The sequence below is a fragment of the Podarcis liolepis genome (assembly GCF_965112155.1).
Source record: "Podarcis liolepis genome assembly, chromosome: Z".
Classification (NCBI taxonomy): Eukaryota; Metazoa; Chordata; class Lepidosauria; order Squamata; family Lacertidae; genus Podarcis; species Podarcis liolepis.
In genome coordinates, this window is record NC_139570.1 from 18,015,872 (window position 1) to 18,036,375 (window position 20,504).

A 20,504-nucleotide genomic window follows, 5' to 3' on the forward strand; every position below is an offset into this window, starting at 1 on the left:
GAGTGGATGTCTTGCACTGGTAGGAAGAGAAGAGATGCCTCAGGACAGAACTAGGAGTCATCCTCAGGACTCCTGCTCAACTGTCTCTCCAATTCAGAGTGGGGACAATTTGAGCTACTCCGCACAATTACTATTTGGTGAATTTGTGGCTGCCCACTTTGTACTGCCACTGGGGAAGAGTATCACCCTTAGAAGATAGATGAATGACATGGATCACAAGCATTTTGGGCTTCTTCGTTTTATTTGAAAAGACACCCAGAGGTATTGAATGTCTCATCAGTACAGACTATTAAGAAACCTTTGGATACTAGAAAGTCATTGTGTCAGTATTATGAGGAATGAAAAAATCACAACCCGAGTGACCAGCAAACTTACTTCTACGCTGAGCAAATCCAAGAAAAGTTTTATGTGAAACATAGTATGCAAATGGCACAAAAATGTATTACTGTGGTACCTCGGCTTAAGTACTTAATTCGTTCCGGAGGTCCGTTCTTAACCTGAAACTGTTCTTAACCTGAAGACCACTTTAGCTAATGGGGCCTCCTGCTGCTGCCGCACCGCCAGAGCACGATTTCTGTTCTCACCGTGAAGCAAAGTTCTTAACCTGAAGCACTATTTCTGGGTTAGCGGAGTCTGTAACCTGAAGCGTATGTAACCTGAAGCGTATGTAATCAGAGGTACCACTGTATTGAAAATGCAGCTGGTTTTATATGCATGATACAATGTCTTATAGGTTTTCACAAGAAGTTAAAAGGCAAATGGTTAGCTGTGACACCATACACCAACCACTGTCAGTGAATGCTACAATTGCACCCTGACTTCATCTAGGGAAAGTGGGACCATGTACTGATGTTTTAGGAGACACCCCTGGGAGGGGTGGCTAACACCCCAGAGGACAGGATCACACTTCAAAACGACCTTGACAGATTAGAGAACAGGGCCAAAACAAACAAGATGAACTTTAACAGGGAGAAATGTAAAGTATTGCACTTGGGCAAAAAAATGAGAGGCATAAATACAAGATGGGTGACACCTGGCTTGAGAGCAGTACATGTGAAAAGGATCTAGGAGTCTTGGTTGACCACACACTTGACATAAGCCAACAGTGTGACGCGGCAGCTAAAAAAGCCAATGCAATTCTGGGCTGCATCAATAGTAGTATAGCATCTAGATCAAGGGAAGTAATAGTGCCACTGTATTCTGCTCTGGTTAGACCTCACCTGGAGTACTGTGTCCAGTTCTGGGCACCACAGTTCAAGAAGGACACTGACAAACTGGAACGTGTCCCGAGGAGGGCAACCAAAATGGTCAAAGGCCTGGAAACGATGCCTTATGAGGAACGGCTAAGGGAGCTGGGCATGTTTAGCCTGGAGAAGAGGAGGTTAAGGGGCGATATGATAGCCATGTTCAAATATATAAAAGGATGTCATATAGAGGAGGGAGAAAGGATGTTTTCTGCTGCTCCAGAGAAGCGGACATGGAGCAATGGATCCAAATTACAAGAAAGAAGATTCCACCTAAACATTAGGAAGAACTTCCTGACAGTAAGAGCTGTTCGACAGTGGAATTTGCTGCCAAGGAGTGTGGTGGAGTCTCCTTCTTTGGAGGTCTTTAAGCAGAGGCTTGACAACCATATGTCAAAATGGGCACAAGATGTTGGACATAACATAATGATGGCTGACTGGGAACAGTTATGTACCACAGGCATGAAATTCACGGCATGTAATTCCCTAAGAGAAAATTTAATGAAAATGATTTATAGGTGGTATATGACACCAGTCAAGCTTGAAAAAATTTACCATTTGCCCGACAATAAATGTTGGAAATGTAATGAGACTGAAGGTACATTCTTTCACCTTTGGTGGACATGCCCAAGGATTAAGACATTCTGGGAGATGATTTATAACGAAATGAAAAAGATATTCAAATATACCTTTCTGAAGAAACCAGAGGCCTTTCTCCTGGGCATGGTCGGCCAAATGGTGCTAAAGAAGGATAGAACTTTTTTTATGTATGCAACAACAACAGCAAGAATACTTATTGCGAAGTATTGGAAGACACAAGATTTACCCACCCGGGAAGAATGGCAGATGAAGTTGATGGACTACATGGAATTGGCGGAAATGACTGGCAGAATCCGAGACCAGGGAGAAGAGTCGGTGGAAGAAGACTGGAAAAAGTTTAAAGACTATTTACAGAAATACTGTAAAATTAATGAATGTTAGAAAAATGTTGGAATGGAGTTATATGGCTTTAGTAGAAATGTTATAAGGAACTAAGTATAAATAGATTAATAGAGTATTAAAGGAAAAAATAAGGTTAGAATGTGTTAAGATAATTATAGGATAGAAAACAGAGGAAGATGGAAAGGAATTGCTGAAACAATTAACAGAAGTGGAACACAAAAAGGGAGGTGTGAGGAGGTCGTTGAAATAAGTGAATGAAAGATAAGATATTGAAATTGTTTGATGTTGATTGATTTGTTTTTGTTTTGTTTTGCTAGTTTAATGTGTTAGTGTTTTGTAGTGTTTTTGAATTGTATTGTATTGTTCTTTTTTGTATTGTTTAAACTGTTGGAAAAGTAATATTTATTTATTTATTTATTTAAAAAAGACAACCATATGTCAGGAGTGCTCTTCCTGCTTGGCAGAGGGTTGGACTCGATGGCCCTTGTGGTCTATTCCAACTCTATGATTCTAAGATCATTTTTGTACATTATGGAACAACAATGGAGTTGGGAAACAGAGGGGCTGAAGGAACTGAACCATTGATATAGATATGAATTTTATCTCCACAGCTTTGTCATCAAAGTTGTGATGGAGGAGAAAAAAGTGTATTCAGTTTGCACTAGGTATCGGTCTATTAATTTGAAATTACGAGAAATACCATTTCAGATGTTTTGTATTAAGTGAAGAATCACATTTGATGATGTGGAACGTGCTTTTACACTGATAATGTGTTGATTGCTTGGGTTCCCATAGCTGGAACCTTGTGAAAAACAGGTGATTGTAGGCTACTAAAAAAAAGGTACCAAGAAGTCCCTTGCCTTTCCTATCAAGGGAAGCAGAGGTGCAGGTTAAACCTGTTCATGCAAATACAAAACACATGAGGAAAGCATGTAGAACAAGGATTTCACACCCTAATCCCATACCTCTTCCTCTGCATGTCAATACTAAAATTTGAAGAGAATTTATCTGCATACAAGCTGTATAGGCATAGGCCTTGGTCAATTTTGCAGTGTATTATAAGAGGCTGGGGAGATCCTGGTCGATTTCTACTCTGGCTTACAGCTCCTTGGATGACTTTGGTCCTAGTCTCCCAGTCCAACATACCTCCCAGGGTTGCTATAGGACAGACTTAGTGCATCATCCTCAGCTCCTTAAAAAACAAAACAAAACAAAACAAAACAAAACAAAACAAAACAAAACAAAACAAAACAAAACAAAACAAAACAAAACATAGAAGTGATTGACTTATTTCTTTGAGGGTGAAGAAGTGTAAGCTGAGAACTATAGATCTTGCTTCCTGTGTGCACTGCTGTGCTGGGTGAAGAAGCCACATCCCAGAGAGAGTATGGCAGCTGGCACAAGGTTGGTGCTTAGCAGCCATTTACGATATTTTGAATCACTGAGTTTGCATTCTTTTGTTTGATAAGTTTGTTTTTCTGCCTTATTTACCAGCACTTTGAATTGGGCCTGGATACTAATGGGCAGCCAGTGCAGTCAAGCCAGGAGTGGTGTTATATGCTCAAACCACTTAACTCTAGTGAGCAAGCTGGCCCCATCCTTATCAAAACCTTGTTGGTGCTTAATAAATATTAAAAATTAGAGTAACGTAAGCAAACACAGAAGCTGCAAGGCATTTCCTTTATGCTCTGTTTTATCATGTCTTGTGTTTGCACTTAAAAAACACACACAAAAAAACCCCCAAGCACACGAATTAAGTGAATGACACTGAAGAAACCCTGAAAAAGTAAATATTTGCTATTATGATGGAGCACAGCAAATGTAGCAAAGGTGCCATCTGTGACACACAGTTCACAGGTGTCATCCTGAATACTGCCCAGAAAAAAACTGGTGCACAGAAGTCAGGATGTAACTCCATCTGACTAATGAAGGGGAAGGAACCTGAAGCTGGTTGACCTTCCAGTGCTAATACTACAAAACAGCTAATATGGATCAAGACAGAGCACGGCTACCTGCTACCTTCGTGCAGCCACTTTACTGGGGATATTATACAGACAGTAACATCAATATAGCACACTCTCCAGAGACAAGAGAACTGGATAATACACACATGGGGGGGGGGGGGTTTTAACTCCAAGTCCCCAATTTCTAACTTTATTCATGGCCCAGGCTAACAAGCTATAAAATCAAAACGTATAGAAGAAACCTGCATTACAAGGCTATTTTTATTCCCTCCCTTCCCTGCAATGTACCTGTTTTTTAAAATCTAATTGAATTTCCCCATCTCAGATGGGGCTCAGATGTCCACATCCTTGAAAGGCGATTTATTTGCCTGCAACTAACATTTGTTCCGCATCTGTATGCAATAAACTTTTAAATGATTTTTTCATCTTCAATAACTCTACGCATAGCAACTGCCTTGATGAATCATTCCTGGGAGGTCAATTTGCCCCCTTAGAGGGTTAACAAAGTACAGATCAAGAGGTTTGCCTCTTTTAACAAACTCAAGGACACTAGTGAAAGAAAACATATTTAATAGCAATATACAGCCATGCATTTGGTTATTTCAAATCAACACAGGACATTCTGATCATCTTTACTCTGTTCTCCTCAATTCTCTAGGCTTCTTCCATCATTAGGCAAGCATGAATCATCATCCAAGTCAAAGTGACTTTCCAGTTTCCTGAGGGCAGCAGCACTGAATCTGAACATTAAGCAATTTATAGAATCAAAAACTGATCCTTTCTTCACAATAGTTAGAATGTTCACCAACATTCTGCGTCATCACAGCAGTGCAGCATTAGAAGTTGGTGAATTCAGACATTCTGTGACAATGCTACCTTGGGGGCTGGTGAACAGGGCAGTTCGGTGTACAACTTTTTAGTTTTTTGTCTACTAAGAGAGCAGCTGTTCTCGTTCACAGGCTGCCTCTTCCAGCACCAAACTTACAATACTGAAAAACACAAAACACATACATTAGCTCCAATAAATAGTTTATTAAGGTAACATGACAATGGAAATTCAGTAGCTCCTTTGAATTTCCCCCTTGCACAAGTTAAGGGGAAGGCACAGCTTACTGCAAAATCCACATTGCAATAAGCTGCACTCTGAAAGACCTCAAACTCACACAGCTCTTCACAGAAGATACAGACTCAGCCCTATGCTCTCTCTCCCCCTTGCTCTCCAACTTTCCCTTTATGGGAAAGCACTGAATACCACTGGCCCCAACATCCCCCTTCTCATCCAAGCTATGCTCCCGAGACCTGAGCATTCAGGAGTGGGGGTGGTAGGCCTCAGTCCGCATAGGCAAAAAGACATGAAGATGCAGAAACAGGTGAGCAAGAAGGGCAGCTGAATCACCAATCCGATCTGGCCCCTAGAAAGGGAGCCTCTTCAGCTGCTCGTAGGTGATAAAAAACTGTCAACAAGTTAAAGAAATGGCCTCAAGGAATTGGCTTTTCATTCCACACCCTGCTCCCTGTCCCAAGTCTCATCGCAGCTAAGCATCCACTTTATAGGTTTCTATTTCAAACCATGAAACAGAAGGGCAATCCTGTCATAAGTGCTTTCGACCTGGAGCTGCTGGGACAAGAAGACTCTCAACCAACAACTGCTTTGGATGACCATCTGCAACTATTCACTCGTGAAATATCACAGAAGCCACTTTCTCACCCAAGTAATGAGGCAGCTCCACAGTCAGAATTGCAGAAGCCTAGAGACTGGTACTATTTGGTCAAAAAGCAGGAGAGAGAAAAATAGCCACCCAGATAACAAATATCCCTAGGACTTCCCTCATTGTTTCTGAAACTTGAGAACTACAAAGCCTGTTTTCCACCTGTGTTGGTCATGCTAGACAGCTAGAGTACTGCTTCATCATCCCCCCCCCCCATTTCAGGCATGAGAAATCTGGGATATACATATAGTCCAAATACACAGTTAACATATGAAGCTCCCTTATACCAAGAAATACCACTATTCTGAAAGCAGAGATCTTTCCTGTATCTGACTACTAGAGGTCCTTTTTTAAATGGGAGCTGCCCGGATTGAAGTGGAATCCTCTGCATGCAAAGTATGAGCTCTGCCACTACTAAGCTGTGCTATGTGGTACCTATGGCCCCTTTGACCACTGTTCTGCAGCTTTTACCTTGCCCACTCAGTGTAATTGTATCACCACTCTTTAGTACACCCTAGGTAAATAAAACCAAAGCTGCAAAGGGCCCCAACTTCCCACCCCTGAGAAAATATCAATTTGGCAAAAGATGCCCCAGCACAGAAAGACTACACAGAGGACCAGTTTGTTTGTTTTAAAATGAAAAACAAGGTCCTTTCAGCTACAATTCCCATAATGTACAGTGGCCTGGTTCGCATATGACTTTAAACTAAAGTACAGTTTAAAAGCAAGCACACGGCGATGAAATCACAGGAGCTTGTCTCTTCCCTTGTTCCTGCTGGAAACTAAGCTGTAGTGTGGTTTAGGATTACATTTTAACGTAGGTTAGTGGTTTAATTCTCTCCACACGTATACCACGAACTGTAACCAAAGTCTGTTATTGGCTTACCACTTATGGTTTGTTTAGAGAGCAGTAAACCCACAAGCCCAGGTTCAGAACCAAAACTAAACCAGACCATGGCTTGGTCTCCAGCAGCAACAAACAAGGAGCAAAGTGAAGCCCTTGCAATGTTAGCAGCCTGCATCAGCACACTGGGCATTCACCTTTAAACAACAGTTTAGTTTAGTTGCAGTTGAAAGTGATATGAGAATACATCATTGTTGGATTGTTGTAAGATCTGTCTAGCTGTGATCTAATATCTAACTCCAGAAAGAATACTATGGGATAATTGCTTTGAGAACTCTCTTCGACTTTCCTTTCCCACCAAGGTCACACACATTAAAGGATACAATGATGTTCCAGGGGCCAAGCCGCAACCAATTTGGCCAGAATCCTTTGTAAAGCGCGAAGAAGCCCTCACTTTTCCATGTCTGGGAAGGAGACAGAAAATTTTCAGGACCCACTGTGATCAACCTACCAGTTCTCTCAAAGGCCTGCAACTATATGGCAGACCAGAAAGCAATTAGCTTTCTGTTACAGGGTGATATTCAGTCTCTAGATAACCTCTAGTTCAGAGGAGGGGAACCTGTAGCTCTCCAAGTGTTGTTGAAGTCCAGCTCTCATCATTCCTAGGCAGAATGTCCAATGGGTCAGGGATGATGGGACTTTGTAGCCCAGCAACATTTGGAGGGCCACAGGTACCCGCTATCTCCTCCAGCTGCTCATTACATGCCTTTGCTCTTTCTAGTGTTTTAACTGCAGGCAAAGTCCCAATGGCTAGCTTTGGAGGCAGGCACAAGAATTAACAGGAATACACAGACATGTGTTTGTGTGCAGGTCTCCTTCATTTAGAAGGCACAAGAAGTTCCCAGTAGATTTGTCATTTATCCTTGTCTTGGAAAAAGCGCAATCCCTATATACACACACCAAATCACTGATCAGTTTTTATCTGTATTTATTTTTATTTTTTTTAAAGTAGTAAAGAAGAAAGGGGCTAACTGAAAGAGGCTGTTTATACTGTTTGCTTCTACAAACTGTGAACAGATGGCATAACACTGGGATCTTAATTAGCTTTTGGAGAAACCTCACTTGCCATACACACATCACTGAATTATTTTAATGTTGTATGAGCAACTTCAAAGGACTTTTAGGATTTTAACCCATCTTCCATTTTGTCCCTGACATTTCAAGACCCAAAAGTGACTTCGTTACAAACCTTACCTTTACCAGACCATCCAGTGTACCCCTGTAGAGGTCAACGGTCCCCACAATGGCCCTTTGATTCATCATACGTGTCCGCACCACATCCACTGGATTTGAAGCAACGGCACCAGCCAGCCCACATGTAAAACTGGAACTAAATAGAGAAGAATACACGAGGTTACTTTTTGCACTCCAGGGGAAACAATTCGGGGTTGCGGATTCCTCCCATTCTTAATATACTGCTTCTAGAAACAAGTTACAGATAGGTAGCCGTGTTGGTCTGCCATAGTCAAAATAAAAAAATTCCTTCCAGTAGCACCTTAAAGACCAACTAAGTTAGTTCTTGGTATGAGCTTTCGTGTGCATGCACACTTCTTCAGATACAGTGTTCTTCAGTGTATCTGAAGAAGTGTGCGTGCACACGAAAGCTCATACCAAGAACTAACTTAGTTGGTCTTTAAGGTGCTACTGGAAGGAATTTTTTTGCTTCTAGAAACAAGACTGACATAATGGAGGTGATATGCACAGGAACCATTTTTTTCTGGTTACCACCAGCCCCTCTCCCCTAAATCTTCCGGTATACACAGACAACTCAAAGTAGGGCCAGGATTAGTTGGCACTGGCTTTGGTAAAAGTTAGAAGCAGTGAAGATCTGTCCTGACTGCTCCTGACTAGAATCTGGTAAGAAGTTAGAGATGAGGCCCTTTCTCTTGCAGAGATCTCTGTATGTGCTTGAGGACTCAAGAGAAGGGCAGGGCTTGCCTCTCATTTCCAGCATGAAGTGAGTGAAGGGGCATTTTCTCTTTTTACTTCCCCTTCCTCTTCTGAAAAGTGGCAAGTCTCAGTGCTGAGAATAAGAAAGAGGAGGTGCCTGCCAGAATTGAATGTAAGGTGCCTACGGATGATTTAGTAACTGTTCTTAATTTATTTGTGTTTATGTTAGATTGGTACTTCCATGACACAAACATTAAAAAACCACCTACTCCTCAGGCAGTGGAAATGAGAAACTTCAGCACAGAAGTGTAAAGTCTAAGGGCCACATTCACCTTTGACAAATCTTCCAGGAGCTGCATGCCATCAACAGGTGTGACGACCCACACAATACTGCTCTCCCCTCTCCCTCTCACACACAGAGCTCATATCCTCAGCTGATTCATGCAGACCAGCCTTGGAGAAAGAGTTATCATCACCTCTGCTCATCAGAAAATTGATCTTACGGTAGGTAGAGGTGATCTGCCCACTATGTTTACATTCATTTTATACATGCAAAACTGGTCAATAATTACATGAAGTGGGCAAGGATTGTGTCCCCCACAACTCCTGAAAGGATCAAGTGCTTCTTGGTGATGTCATAGACTGGCAATTCAACTCCCACCACTATGGCAGCTCTCTGAGCAGTCGGGACAACACCCTGCCAAATAAAAAGACTGAAAGTTAATAGTGCTGCCACCAGAGACCCTCACTCTAGTAACTCCCATGCATCTCCACTCCCAAATACCTTGACATTTGCAGCCTGCATAATCTTTTGGAAAAGGAAGGCTCATTGGCTATTAAGGCCTGCCAAAGTATCCTGGGCATAATAACATTTGCTATCCTTAGAAAAGATAGCTTCCTGTACTATCCTTAACTCTGCAATAGAAAACAAAATTTGACTAGAATACAGCACACTGATTTCTTTATATTACTTAATGTTCTTGCCTTGTAGTCCCCCTCCTTCCAAGAAGTTGCATCTTGGTATTTGCTTGCTTAGCTCAGAGCTGGGGAACTGAATTAGGGAAGAATGCAGTATTGGATCCCACTTTGTGGCTATATTATATTAAACTGGTTTAACTCTACAAACCCAAGGGGTTTGCAACCATGATCCCAGTTGCTGCCTCCCCCCCACTCAGAAAAGACAAGCAAGCCTATTGAATCCACCTCATGAACTGGACAAATTAAGATTCTGCAGAGAATTTCCCCCCAAGCAGGTTCAATAGCTAAAGAAGGGGAAGGCAAAAGTTTATAATAATTTTATAATAATCTGGGTGGTTTTGTTGTTGCATTGCTTTGTTGTATGCATTTTTAATTTATTCTTAACCTTGATGTGGACCACCTTGAGAACTTGGATGTATGGGGATATAAATACTATTTGTTATGGAGCAGAAAGCATTTATCCAGCACAAAAACATGTTATCACATTCCATGTTCTCTCACGCTAAGGTGGCATCCAGAACAAAGATAGCCTTAAGACAGGGGTCAGCAAACTTTTTTCGCAGGGGGCTGGTCCACCATCCCTCAGACCTTGTGGGGGGCTGGACTATATTGGGGGGGGGGGAATCCCCCCATACCGACTTTCCCCTCCCTTCTCCACAGCACTGGACGAGCCCCGGTGGCTGCTTATTTGTGCCTTGCGAGCGGTAGGGGCTGGCGGCGGAGGGACAATGAGCGGCGTGGAAGGGCTGGCTGGGGGGGAGGCCCTGCTTAAAATGGCGCTCAGCCAACTGTGGCTCAACAAAGCCCAGCCCCCTTTCTTCTCTAGGCAGGGCAAGGAGAAGCCAGGAGGAGGGAGGGAAGAGGTGCCGCTGCCACAGTGTGTGTGGGTGGGTGGGAGAATGGCACAGCCCAAACGATCAGAATCCCCACGGCGATTCCCAGACCATCTGCGGGCCGGATTCAGCCCCCGGGGCTTAGTTTCCCAACCCATGCCTTAAGACAACCACAGGAAGAACCCTGGTCACTTCTCAAACTATGGCAGAAAAGTTGGGGAGCAACTTACCCCCTGACCCCTCTTTAACTGTAGCAAAATCAGGCTTCCCTCAATAATCTCTCTAAATAATGGACAATGGGGACATCAATGGGGACATTCACCTCTGAACACACACCCCAGTAATTTGAGTACTGTACTTAAGGAATACATGCTGGTACTAAGGCAAACTAGGAATATTAGCCAATTCAATCTGCAGAACACACTCACTATACCAAAACAATGTGGATTTTACATAAGTTAGGAAACCAAAATGCAGAAATTCATATTATCCTTGATAAGTCTCACTACAAAATAAGACTTGATAAGACTTGATAAGTCTTACTACAAAAAAGTTTGTTCTCTGAAGAATTTTTTTAAAAGCAAATGATAGATGGATGGGGTGCTAGCACTACAAGGAGAAGTAGTCGGTGGGGAAGGAGGGAAAGAAAGAAAGAAAGAAAGAAAGAAAGAAAGAAAGAAAGAAAGAAAGAAAGAAAGAAAGAAAAGAAAAGAAAAGAAAAGAATATGTACAAAAGAAGCACTTACTCTCCATAGCCCCCGTGTGCCTTCCTGCTGGTAGATGTCTATGAAGCTTCCAATCATTCCTCCTTGGAACAGACTGCCCTGAGCCTGCATTCGGATCTAAAAGAGATGGATGAGCAAGAGACTTCCTAGTTAGAGAAATGAATCAACATTCCTGATAAAGTAATGAATGAGCTGCTATCCAAAGTAAACTGCTTGTAAACCCAAGAATCTAAGCATGAAGCAGCTGTCTAGCATGGTATCAAAACCATTTGTTGTGTATGGCTGGTCTTGAACTAGTGAGCCAGGGCCTATGGGTGGGTCATGCTGTAAACTAATATGATATTATCACCACAAACTTTTTGTGTATGTGTGCTTAAGGTTGGAAAAGAGGTTTGAGAGAGAAAATGTGACCAGATGCAAGGAAGGCAATCCTCCTCTACTGTTAAACCATTCTGTGGGTTTTCTCATCCCTCAAATATCAGCAGCACCTGCTTAAATTACCTCTTCTGCACAAGTACCACTGCTGTCCTCCTTTGCGTCTGGTCACCCAAGAGAGAAAGAAGCAGGAAGACAGCCAAATATAGCTTGCAGGGGGTTAAAATGAGTCTTACAATAAGCCTGCAACTTATGCACATTTAATTTGTCCACATTCAGCTTTATGTGCAAAGTAATATTTTAAGAATTAAAAAGGGGTGAAAAGGGGGGTGTTCTGGGGAAATTAACTTTGGCAATCCTGGCCATCCACTGAACCAAATGACTTTTGACTATAAGTGATTTTGGCTTTAGGGGTGATCCCTGGAATGTAGCCACCGTGTAAATTGTGGGCTTACTGTATTTAAAGTATATACAGTGGACGCTTGGGTTGTGAACGTGAGCCATGCGGGAAGCACGTTTGCAACCCATAGCACTGCGTTGGTTGCGATTCGGCACTTCTGTGCATGTGAATGTGCGATGTAGCGCTTCTGCGCATGCGCCAAAACCTGGAAGTAAGCTGTTCTGGTACTTCTGGGTTTGGCGTGGTGTACAACCCAAAATCGCACAACCCAAAGCGTCCGTAACCCGAGGTATGGCTGTAAACTGCTTGATCAGAAATACTCCAAGCGGTATACAAATAAAAATGATAAAACATATTGAAAAATCCCCAAACAAATTAAAACCAAATATGAATGGATCCATCGTCATTTTAAACAAATACAAAAGTTCATTAATATTTTTAGAACATGGTAACAGGCTGTAGTTAAAGGCTCATCAGAAGAGGCTGAGGACTACTAGTCTTCACGTGTCTAACTTAAAAGTGTTACACTAATGTGAAACTGTATTCGGTCTCTTCCCTTTGTTGCTGCGTGTATGGTCAAAAAGTATGGCAAACATGGAGTAGCAGCTATGGCTGTGCTATGGATTGTAGAAGCAAAATAGCAGCATCTCCACAGACTAAGGACCAAAGGAGATAACATATGGAAGCAGCAAGTATATACACAAAGGCAGGTCCCTCTTACCTTCAGTACATCTGTTGGATTTGCCAGTGCAGAGGAGATCACCCCTGACACAACTCCACATATAACGTTTAGTAGTAATGTTTCATCTGCAAACAGGAAGGAGTTTGGAGAGGAAGTTATAACCCCAGAATGGACCCCAAAGGAGGGAGAGCAAGAGAGTATTTTAGGAAGAAAAACAAAGACAACAAAGATGTAATGCTACATAAAGACCAAGTGTTCCAGCTTTTTTTCTTTTGGGCCTATGGCACCAAGAACAGCCTTGTGACACTTCTGGTTTTTAATGAAAGTACTTCTGCAGCTTGACCAATGAGAGCACAGGAGCACACTACCAGTTAACTTGCTCTTTGGGACAGTTATCTGTCTAAAGAAATGTCATCCAATCCCATAGGGGCAATGTTCAAAGAATTTTGATGGTGGGGGTGGGGAGGGTTCTACCAAAACCTAGAAGAGCCATCCCCAAGACCAAAAAAACCCCAGCCAAGGAGATTAGATCATTAGTTCAGAAAGTAAAAGCCAAGAGTTAAAGCAGAGTTAATGCTGGGAAGGGCAGTGGTACTGACCGCAGCGCTCTCCAAAAGAGACCGGGTCAACAGCTGCGTGGGGCCTGAAGGGAAACAAATATTTAGGATATAGTACCCAGAAGCAGAGAGACCATGACACACCACATGTGGCAGGCATAGACAGAGGCAACTGTGTTGGGCAGCCAAGAGACAAGGAGGCATGTTGCTGGATTCTAGTAAGTTATGTTACATTCTACAGTTGCAAGGACTAGAGGAACTCAAGCTATGCTATGGTTTCTCCATCAGGAGCCCAGGAGTGGCAGGGCTACCAGCTTAATCAGAGTCCACAACAACAACAGTACCAAGCTCCAAGCTTCCAAAAGGAAAGCAAGAGGACAGTGCTGCCCAGGAACTTGATTCTGAATTGCAGGAAGTACTTGAGAGGCTGCCAGGAAATGGACCGAGATGAAGCTAAGTAACAGCCAGTTGTTTGAATGAAAATCACAGCATGACTGGCTACAATACCTCACCTACCTCCAGTAAAAAGCATCTCTTCCCCCAACACTCAAGTATCACTCCAGTTTTGCCAGACTCCAGGAATAGCAGGTGCTATTTGTAGTGCATCTATGTGTGTGCATAAATGCATGCACAGAAGTCCTTTCAGACTGATGTCAGTTGTGCATTGGCTGTGGTAGTAGTGCATGTCAACCATGCATGCCCGTATCCAGAGGGTGGGATTAGTCCATGTATGCATGAGCCCTTTCACATGCTTTTATTGTTGTGAGACCTGAAAGACCTGCTCCCTGCCTTGCAAGCTTTTTCAACCTGGTCTGGGACTCCCAGGTCCTAACTGACTCCAGCTACAAAAGCTGAAGCTGCTGAACAGATCTCAGGCTGGGGTGTTGCTTGTGGTGGGGTGTTTTTTGGGGGGGGGAGTATCTTTATTTTACATCTTGTGATTTATGTGGAAAGTGTTCAGTTTGGTTTTTGTTTGTTTGTTTGTTTATTACTACTTTCGTAATGTTGCATTTTGTATTTTTTCATATTGTAAGCCAGCTTGAGCATGGCCTGAACAGTGGAAAGACGGCATACAAATGAAATTATGTATGTATGTAATACAACCATCCCTGCATGCTTAGCTTAGTATACCTACACCAAAGGGCCCAATCTCATACAGTAGCCACTGATAAACAAACATTAAGTGAGAACTTTTTTAAAAAAACGTGAATTATGACTGACAAGAGCAATTGCATCCAAAGATGCTGCAGAAAATGTCAAAGACAGCAAATGAAGTGGAGAGTAATGTGGCTCACTCTCTCTTGAAAGAAGAGAAGTAAAAAATAAAGCTACTCCTGAGGAGTAAACTTTATAACTTGAAATATATTGAGTCTTTCTAGAACACCTTTGGGTGCAGTTCCATCATCGATTTGCAGTGGATTGATGCAGCCCTTTTGTCCACCTTAGGGATTTGAGGCCAGAGACATAAAAGAGGAAGCCCAAACCAGATAAATTATTTATAGTATGGCATCATCAATATACATGGCCCTATAGATTAAGAAAAAAAGGCACACACTGTTTTCTTGGCAAACTAACCTTCTAATCGATCCACAAAAAGTCGCTTCAAAGTCTGGTATATACCAATCTTTATTGTGCCATAAGATGCTTGTCTTAACAAGGCTGGAGCGATCCTGTGGTGGGGGAAGAAGACAGTTAAGTTCCACTCAGCAAAGCAGGAGCATCACTCCTCCTTGGGGGGTTTTTGGCTGAGTTCCCCTAGCATTCCAATTACAGTATACAGTTTTGACTCTTGCTATCTACAGGTTCTGAAACCTCAATTTAAAGGATGGGGAAGATGCCTCAAGCATTGTGTGGTTACTGTACATAAAGGACAGCACTTTACCCAGAGTAGAGTGCAAGAATGCCTTCTTCCCTGGAGATACGAAACAAGGCATGGAACATGCCCCGATACTTGATCTCTCGGAAACGGGCATCAATGCTTTGGCCTTGGACTTGAAGCCGTGTTTTGGTGAGATCCACAGGAAACGTCCCTATAAGAAAAAGAGAGAGAGACTTCAGTTCAGACACCAAATTGAGGGCTGAGAAGGATGCTGATTGGTCAACCCTGCCCCAAATCCATGCCAACACTAGCCGCTCTGTAATAATTTACATATTTGACTAGGATGCAATCAAGTTCATTGACTTATTTCTTCCTACAAAGCGCAAGTATCGCCTGTACTGAACTAAGCCACCCAAACAGATAAGTATTTCTCCCATCTGCTTCCCACACTCCACCAAAACCAACTAAGGGTCTTGTGCACCCTTAAAGACCAACCAATTTATTAAAGCATTAGAAGCAACATAGGAAGCTGCCTTATACATAGTCAAAACATTTGTTCATCTAGCTCAGCATTGTCTACAGTGATTGGTACAATTCTCCAGGGTTCAATAACTGCCAACTGATCTACAGCACGCTGTTGAGTCATATCTGAACAGCTCAAGAAGGCAGAAACCAATACAGTGGTACCTCGGGTTACATACACTTCAGGTTACAGACGCTTCATGTTACAGACTCCGCTAACCCAGAAATAGTACCTCGGGTTAAGAACTTTGCTTCAGGATGAGAACAGAACTTGTGCTCCGGTGGCACAGCAGCAGCGGGAAGCCCTATTAGCTAAAGTGGTCTTCAGGTTAAGAACAGTTTCAGGTTAAGAACAGACCTCCAGAACGAATTAAGTTCTTAACCCGAGGTACCACTGTACATTTTGCCATAAGGAATTAATCTGTTTTGTTATTCACTATAAATAAATTAATGAATTTAGTGTTTAATTGCATCCTATCAAGAACCAGAGCTGAAGTGCTGCTTGATACCTTAAAAACTGTGTCTATATGCACACATGTGATTTATGGATGTCAGTAAGATACAGTATACACTTGATTTGTAAGGGAGAAGACAGGAAGGCCCACCTCATCAGCTCTGCTGTGACTGTCTTTTGGCTCCTCCTCTCTGATAACTCTCTTTCAGTGGCTGTTTCATTTGTTTATGGAACAGTTATGCAACTATGAAGAACTAATACCTGAATTTGCTTTTTCTCTATTCCTTCCCTATCATTTCCCCTTTGACACATGTCTGCTAGCCTTTAAGTGTACATACGGGATCTGTGTTTTGCTTTTAAATCTTTGCATAGCACCTAGAAAACGCTAGGCAATTTATAAATTATCACACAGAAACACAAAGCAATGTGTACATGCATGATGTATGCATACACACATAGATGTGATAACATTTCATGCAGCTAAAGCGGTCTCCAATTGGCAAAAGCATGTGTCACAAATAAATCTACTTACTCCTTAAGGTGCCACAAGGATATTTAATTGATTTTACAATTAAAATATTTAAGAAGTCCAGAACAACCCATGGACCCAAGTCATCCACTGTTATATATATTTATGTGTATTTTTGCCACTCTTCCTCTGAGGAGTGCAGATTGGCATAAAATATCCTGCTTTTCCATTTTCACCCTCACAACACATAGGTAGAGTGAACGTATAGTGAACAAAGTCACCCCAAGAGCTTTTGTGCTGAGGAGTCAAACCAACTTCTCGCCTGAACTAGTATGAAAAATGAGGCCCTGCAACATAGGGGCTTCTCTCTATATCCCACCTTCCTTCTGAGGGTCACAAGACCCATGTATGTGGTTCTGTCACCCCCACTACAGCCCTGCAAGGTAGGCTAGGCCAAGTGACAGTGCTAGGCCCAAGGTCATCCACTTAGCTTTACCGGCACCTCGGTTCCTTGAGTTCTAATTCAGAACTTTTAACCCCTACATCATACTGTCCGTCCCCACCCCCCACGTTCGCCATCTTCCCCTTTCTCTTTCCATTTCCAATAAACCACCCTTGCAATGACTACCCATTGTTAACATTCGGATCCTCGTTTTCTCCCTCCATCAACAGATATACTTTTGCCTCACAACAATTCTGCGAGGTAGGCTGGTCTGACAGCGCGCCAGTGGCCCAAGGTCACCCTGCGAGCTTCGCCGGCAGGTGGAGATGCGAAGCAGGTGATCTCCCCTGTCCTAAAACCCCTTCACCCCGCCGAGGCTTCCCCACCCCCTCTTCTCTGGCAGAGTGGTATGGACCGAACTGAAAACGGGATGCGCCATTAGCAGTGAGGGGATGGAGATAAGGAAAAGCCCTCAAGGGCCGGACAAAGCCTCCTAACGGGCACCAGACAGCAGTCCGAAGGCACTAGGCCCTAGAAAGGGCGTGGCCTGTTGCCCGGTAACGGGGAAGGGGCGGGGTTAAGCGAGAGCGTGCGCCCAGGCCGGGGCCCCCCACCCACCTCCCGGGTCCCTCTTTCCCCTCTCACCCACCGAACTCGGCGACGAGCGAGGCCAGGCCGCCGTAGACGAACGGCTTCCAGCTCAGGACCGACATTGCGGCTGAGGACGGGAGCCGGCAGGGACGCCCCCACCCCCGCTCCTTTTCCCCAGAGCAGCCTGGCTCTTTCTTTCGCACGGCGGCGCTCCTGCTGAGGAGAGAGAAAGAGCGGCGACGGCAACCGGCAAAGGCCAAAAAGCGGGAGGGAGGGGGAGGAGTAAGGCTTTCGCTACCCGCGTGATATAAAATGCGCAAGACCGTCCCATAGCTTATGACTGGACAAGTGAAGCGGGCGTTTTCCAAGGGACGGGGTAAAATCCGACCAATGGCAAAGCAGCAACCGGGGGCCCCGCCCCGCTCATGCAGCGCGCGCGACGTCACGCCCTCCCGCCCCGCCCCCTTCCCTTGGCCAGGATTCCTGAGGGATGAGCGGGAGAGACAAAGGAGAGGTTGAGGCTGACACGGCGGGTTGAGTGCCTGGCACGTGGGAAAAGGTTATACCCGTGTGTGGCGTAGCGATTAGGACTAGGTTCTTGCGATTTCATTCTTGCCTGTTGGCCAGCATGAGAGGATGATGGTCATATTAAATACTGTACAGGAGGACATCATCACTACAGATATTTGGGAAGGAACAAACCACCTATCTACACAACAGAAGAAAGGTCTTTCTAGGCCTTTGCAGTGTTTTTATCAAAGCGACTCCTTTCATTTTCACATTTAAAATCTTAAGATTTTTGTAGAGCATGAACAAAACGGAGCAAGACCTGCATGGCAGACATCTGTGGGGATTACTGTCATCAGCAAACACTTAATGTCAGATCTCAAATGCCTTTCCTTGACTAAATCTGTTTTAAGAACAATCTTTCTCAGAAACTGGTACTGTATCAGGTTTATCACCCTTGGTTTTCGTTTCCAGACAATCAACTGTATCTGACAATAAACACATCAATTTGGTCTCAATAAAGGCATTGTTAATGGAACACAGTATCACACTGGCATCTATTGATGCCAATTACCCTTCCTGGGGGTGGGGGGGAACCCTGTGACCAAAATGAAAAGGGGAAAAAAAGCTCAAATGAGTTAATAACTGATGGTGATTTTAATCGGAACATAAATGAATCGTATTTTTTTAAAAAAATCTGTTTTATGTGTTTTTTGCAAAAAGACTATACTGTATGTCCATTTTGAACAAATAAGTTGCCATTCTGAACATTTTATTGGCTCTCCTAACCCCTTCACATTTAAAGTAATTAATACCTGTACTTATTTTGGCAAATAATCAGTAGTGTCCTTCACCAGGCTAAGCTTTGCACAGTTTTGCTATAATTCTGCAGTTCAGTTACTTCTATAATAAATCTACATATGTCACAAGTTTCAAAAAGCAGTTGAATTAACTTAAACCTTTAAAAGATACAGTATGGTTTATATCCTCTTTCAACAGTAGAGGGCACTCCAGTACCACTAAATGTATAAGGTAAACTATAAGAATAACAATCAAGAGAATCAGAGAATTGAAGACTTGGAAGCAACCCTGAGGATCATCTAGCCCAACCCCCTGAACTGCATGAATAAGCAGCTGTCTTATACAGGGATTCAACCTGCAACCTTGGTGTTATCTGCACCATGCTCTAACCAACTGATCTATCCATGCTCCAGCATATTTTAAACAAATAAATGATGGGGCATATAAAATTTTATGGACCAGCTGATAGCAACTAAATTTTTATTTGTTCCAAAATAATAATAATAATAATTATTATTATTATTATTATTATTATTATTATTATTATTTCAAATGTTATCCAGTTTGTATCACATCAATCCATACGTCCAAATGACAAAGGAAACTTAACAAATTCATATTGCAAACATGCAGACCACACATTAAAAAAATCTTTGGTGTACCTTCGCCCAACTGTTGGAGGATGGGCACTCCCAAATCTAAACAGCTATGACAACGCATGCTAATTCAGCAACATGACAGACCTAAAGTCTGGCAATAAGCGAGCTTAGTGGGGCACCTTAAAGAACTTGGAAATATATGGTGTCCCTATAAAAGCAATGTTTTCTTTTTCTTTTTCTTTGTTTTTAAATACATCTCTGCTCTTTACATTGGATTACAAATCCATTCACACTTACAACTTTCTGGATTTGGCCAAAATGTGCAAAAGGTTCCAGTCCCAGGTCCAGCTTATTCAAAGGACATTATTATGTGTTTTCAGTGTTTCAAGAAAAAAATGTGAGATTTGGAAAGCTCTTAAGAAAGTTGGAAGGAATATCCAACCTAAGGCAACAACCCAGTTAAGATCTTTCAGGATTTAGCTTTTGACACTTTTTTAAAACTTCTCCACAGAAAACAAAAGCATTCGGACAGGAATGGGCTGGAAATGCATTTGTAAAGAAGGCACCTGGGGACAGGCATATGTTGTTTGAAAACTAAGGTTGATTTCAATATACTCCCACATTTATTTCTTTAAAATGTTTGAAATATATTTGCTTATTATGCTTGTGGTATACAGTACTCTGTACCCACAGAGGTGCTTCATTACTCTCTGCTGTTCAAATAGAGCATGCTTCAACCTATATTTCCCTAATGTTTTAATAGTTTTAAGAAGGTTCCAGAGCTGGAACTTAGGTACACTTGCTGGAGATCCAATTAATGAACAGAACAAGAACAGTAAACATAGAAGGCATGAATTGGTAGAGAAAATTAATAATTATTTACAAAAAATGACTACAGGTATAAATGCGAATACATACTTTAAACACGTTGTTGGCAAAATATCTTTGCAAAAAGGACCCATTACTACTATTCTCAATTGTTTTCACGTAGGAATCTCCAAACCATACTCCTCAAAGTTAGAATCTTACCATCCAAATTCTTTTCTTAATTTGGATTATACATTTTTTTACAATCCTGGCCCTAAATTTACCCAACC

General features: G+C 42.6%; 1 protein-coding gene and 1 long non-coding RNA gene across 3 annotated transcripts; both read right to left on the minus strand.

The window, feature by feature from the left end:
- Nucleotides 1-4,703: 4,703 nt before the first annotated feature.
- Nucleotides 4,704-17,821, minus strand: SLC25A14 (solute carrier family 25 member 14). Of its 2 annotated transcripts, none has more exons than XM_083484819.1 (9): nt 17,559-17,821; nt 15,086-15,233; nt 14,779-14,873; nt 12,686-12,771; nt 11,211-11,306; nt 9,226-9,350; nt 7,958-8,093; nt 7,087-7,167; nt 4,704-5,604 (listed from the first exon to the last, which is right to left on the minus strand). In XM_083484819.1, exons 1-9 carry the CDS (start codon nt 17,620-17,622, stop codon nt 5,563-5,565), a joined length of 873 nt encoding a protein of 290 aa, XP_083340945.1. In that variant the 5' UTR covers nt 17,623-17,821; the 3' UTR covers nt 4,704-5,562. The 2 variants fall into 2 exon arrangements, with proteins under 2 accessions (XP_083340945.1, XP_083340946.1); XM_083484820.1 differs by lacking the exon at nt 17,559-17,821 and adding an exon at nt 16,150-16,993.
- Nucleotides 10,248-11,177, minus strand: LOC310698124. Its single transcript, XR_014521343.1, has 2 exons — nt 11,008-11,177; nt 10,248-10,969 (listed from the first exon to the last, which is right to left on the minus strand). It is a non-coding gene; the product is annotated as an uncharacterized lncRNA (long non-coding RNA).
- Nucleotides 17,822-20,504: the final 2,683 nt, after the last annotated feature.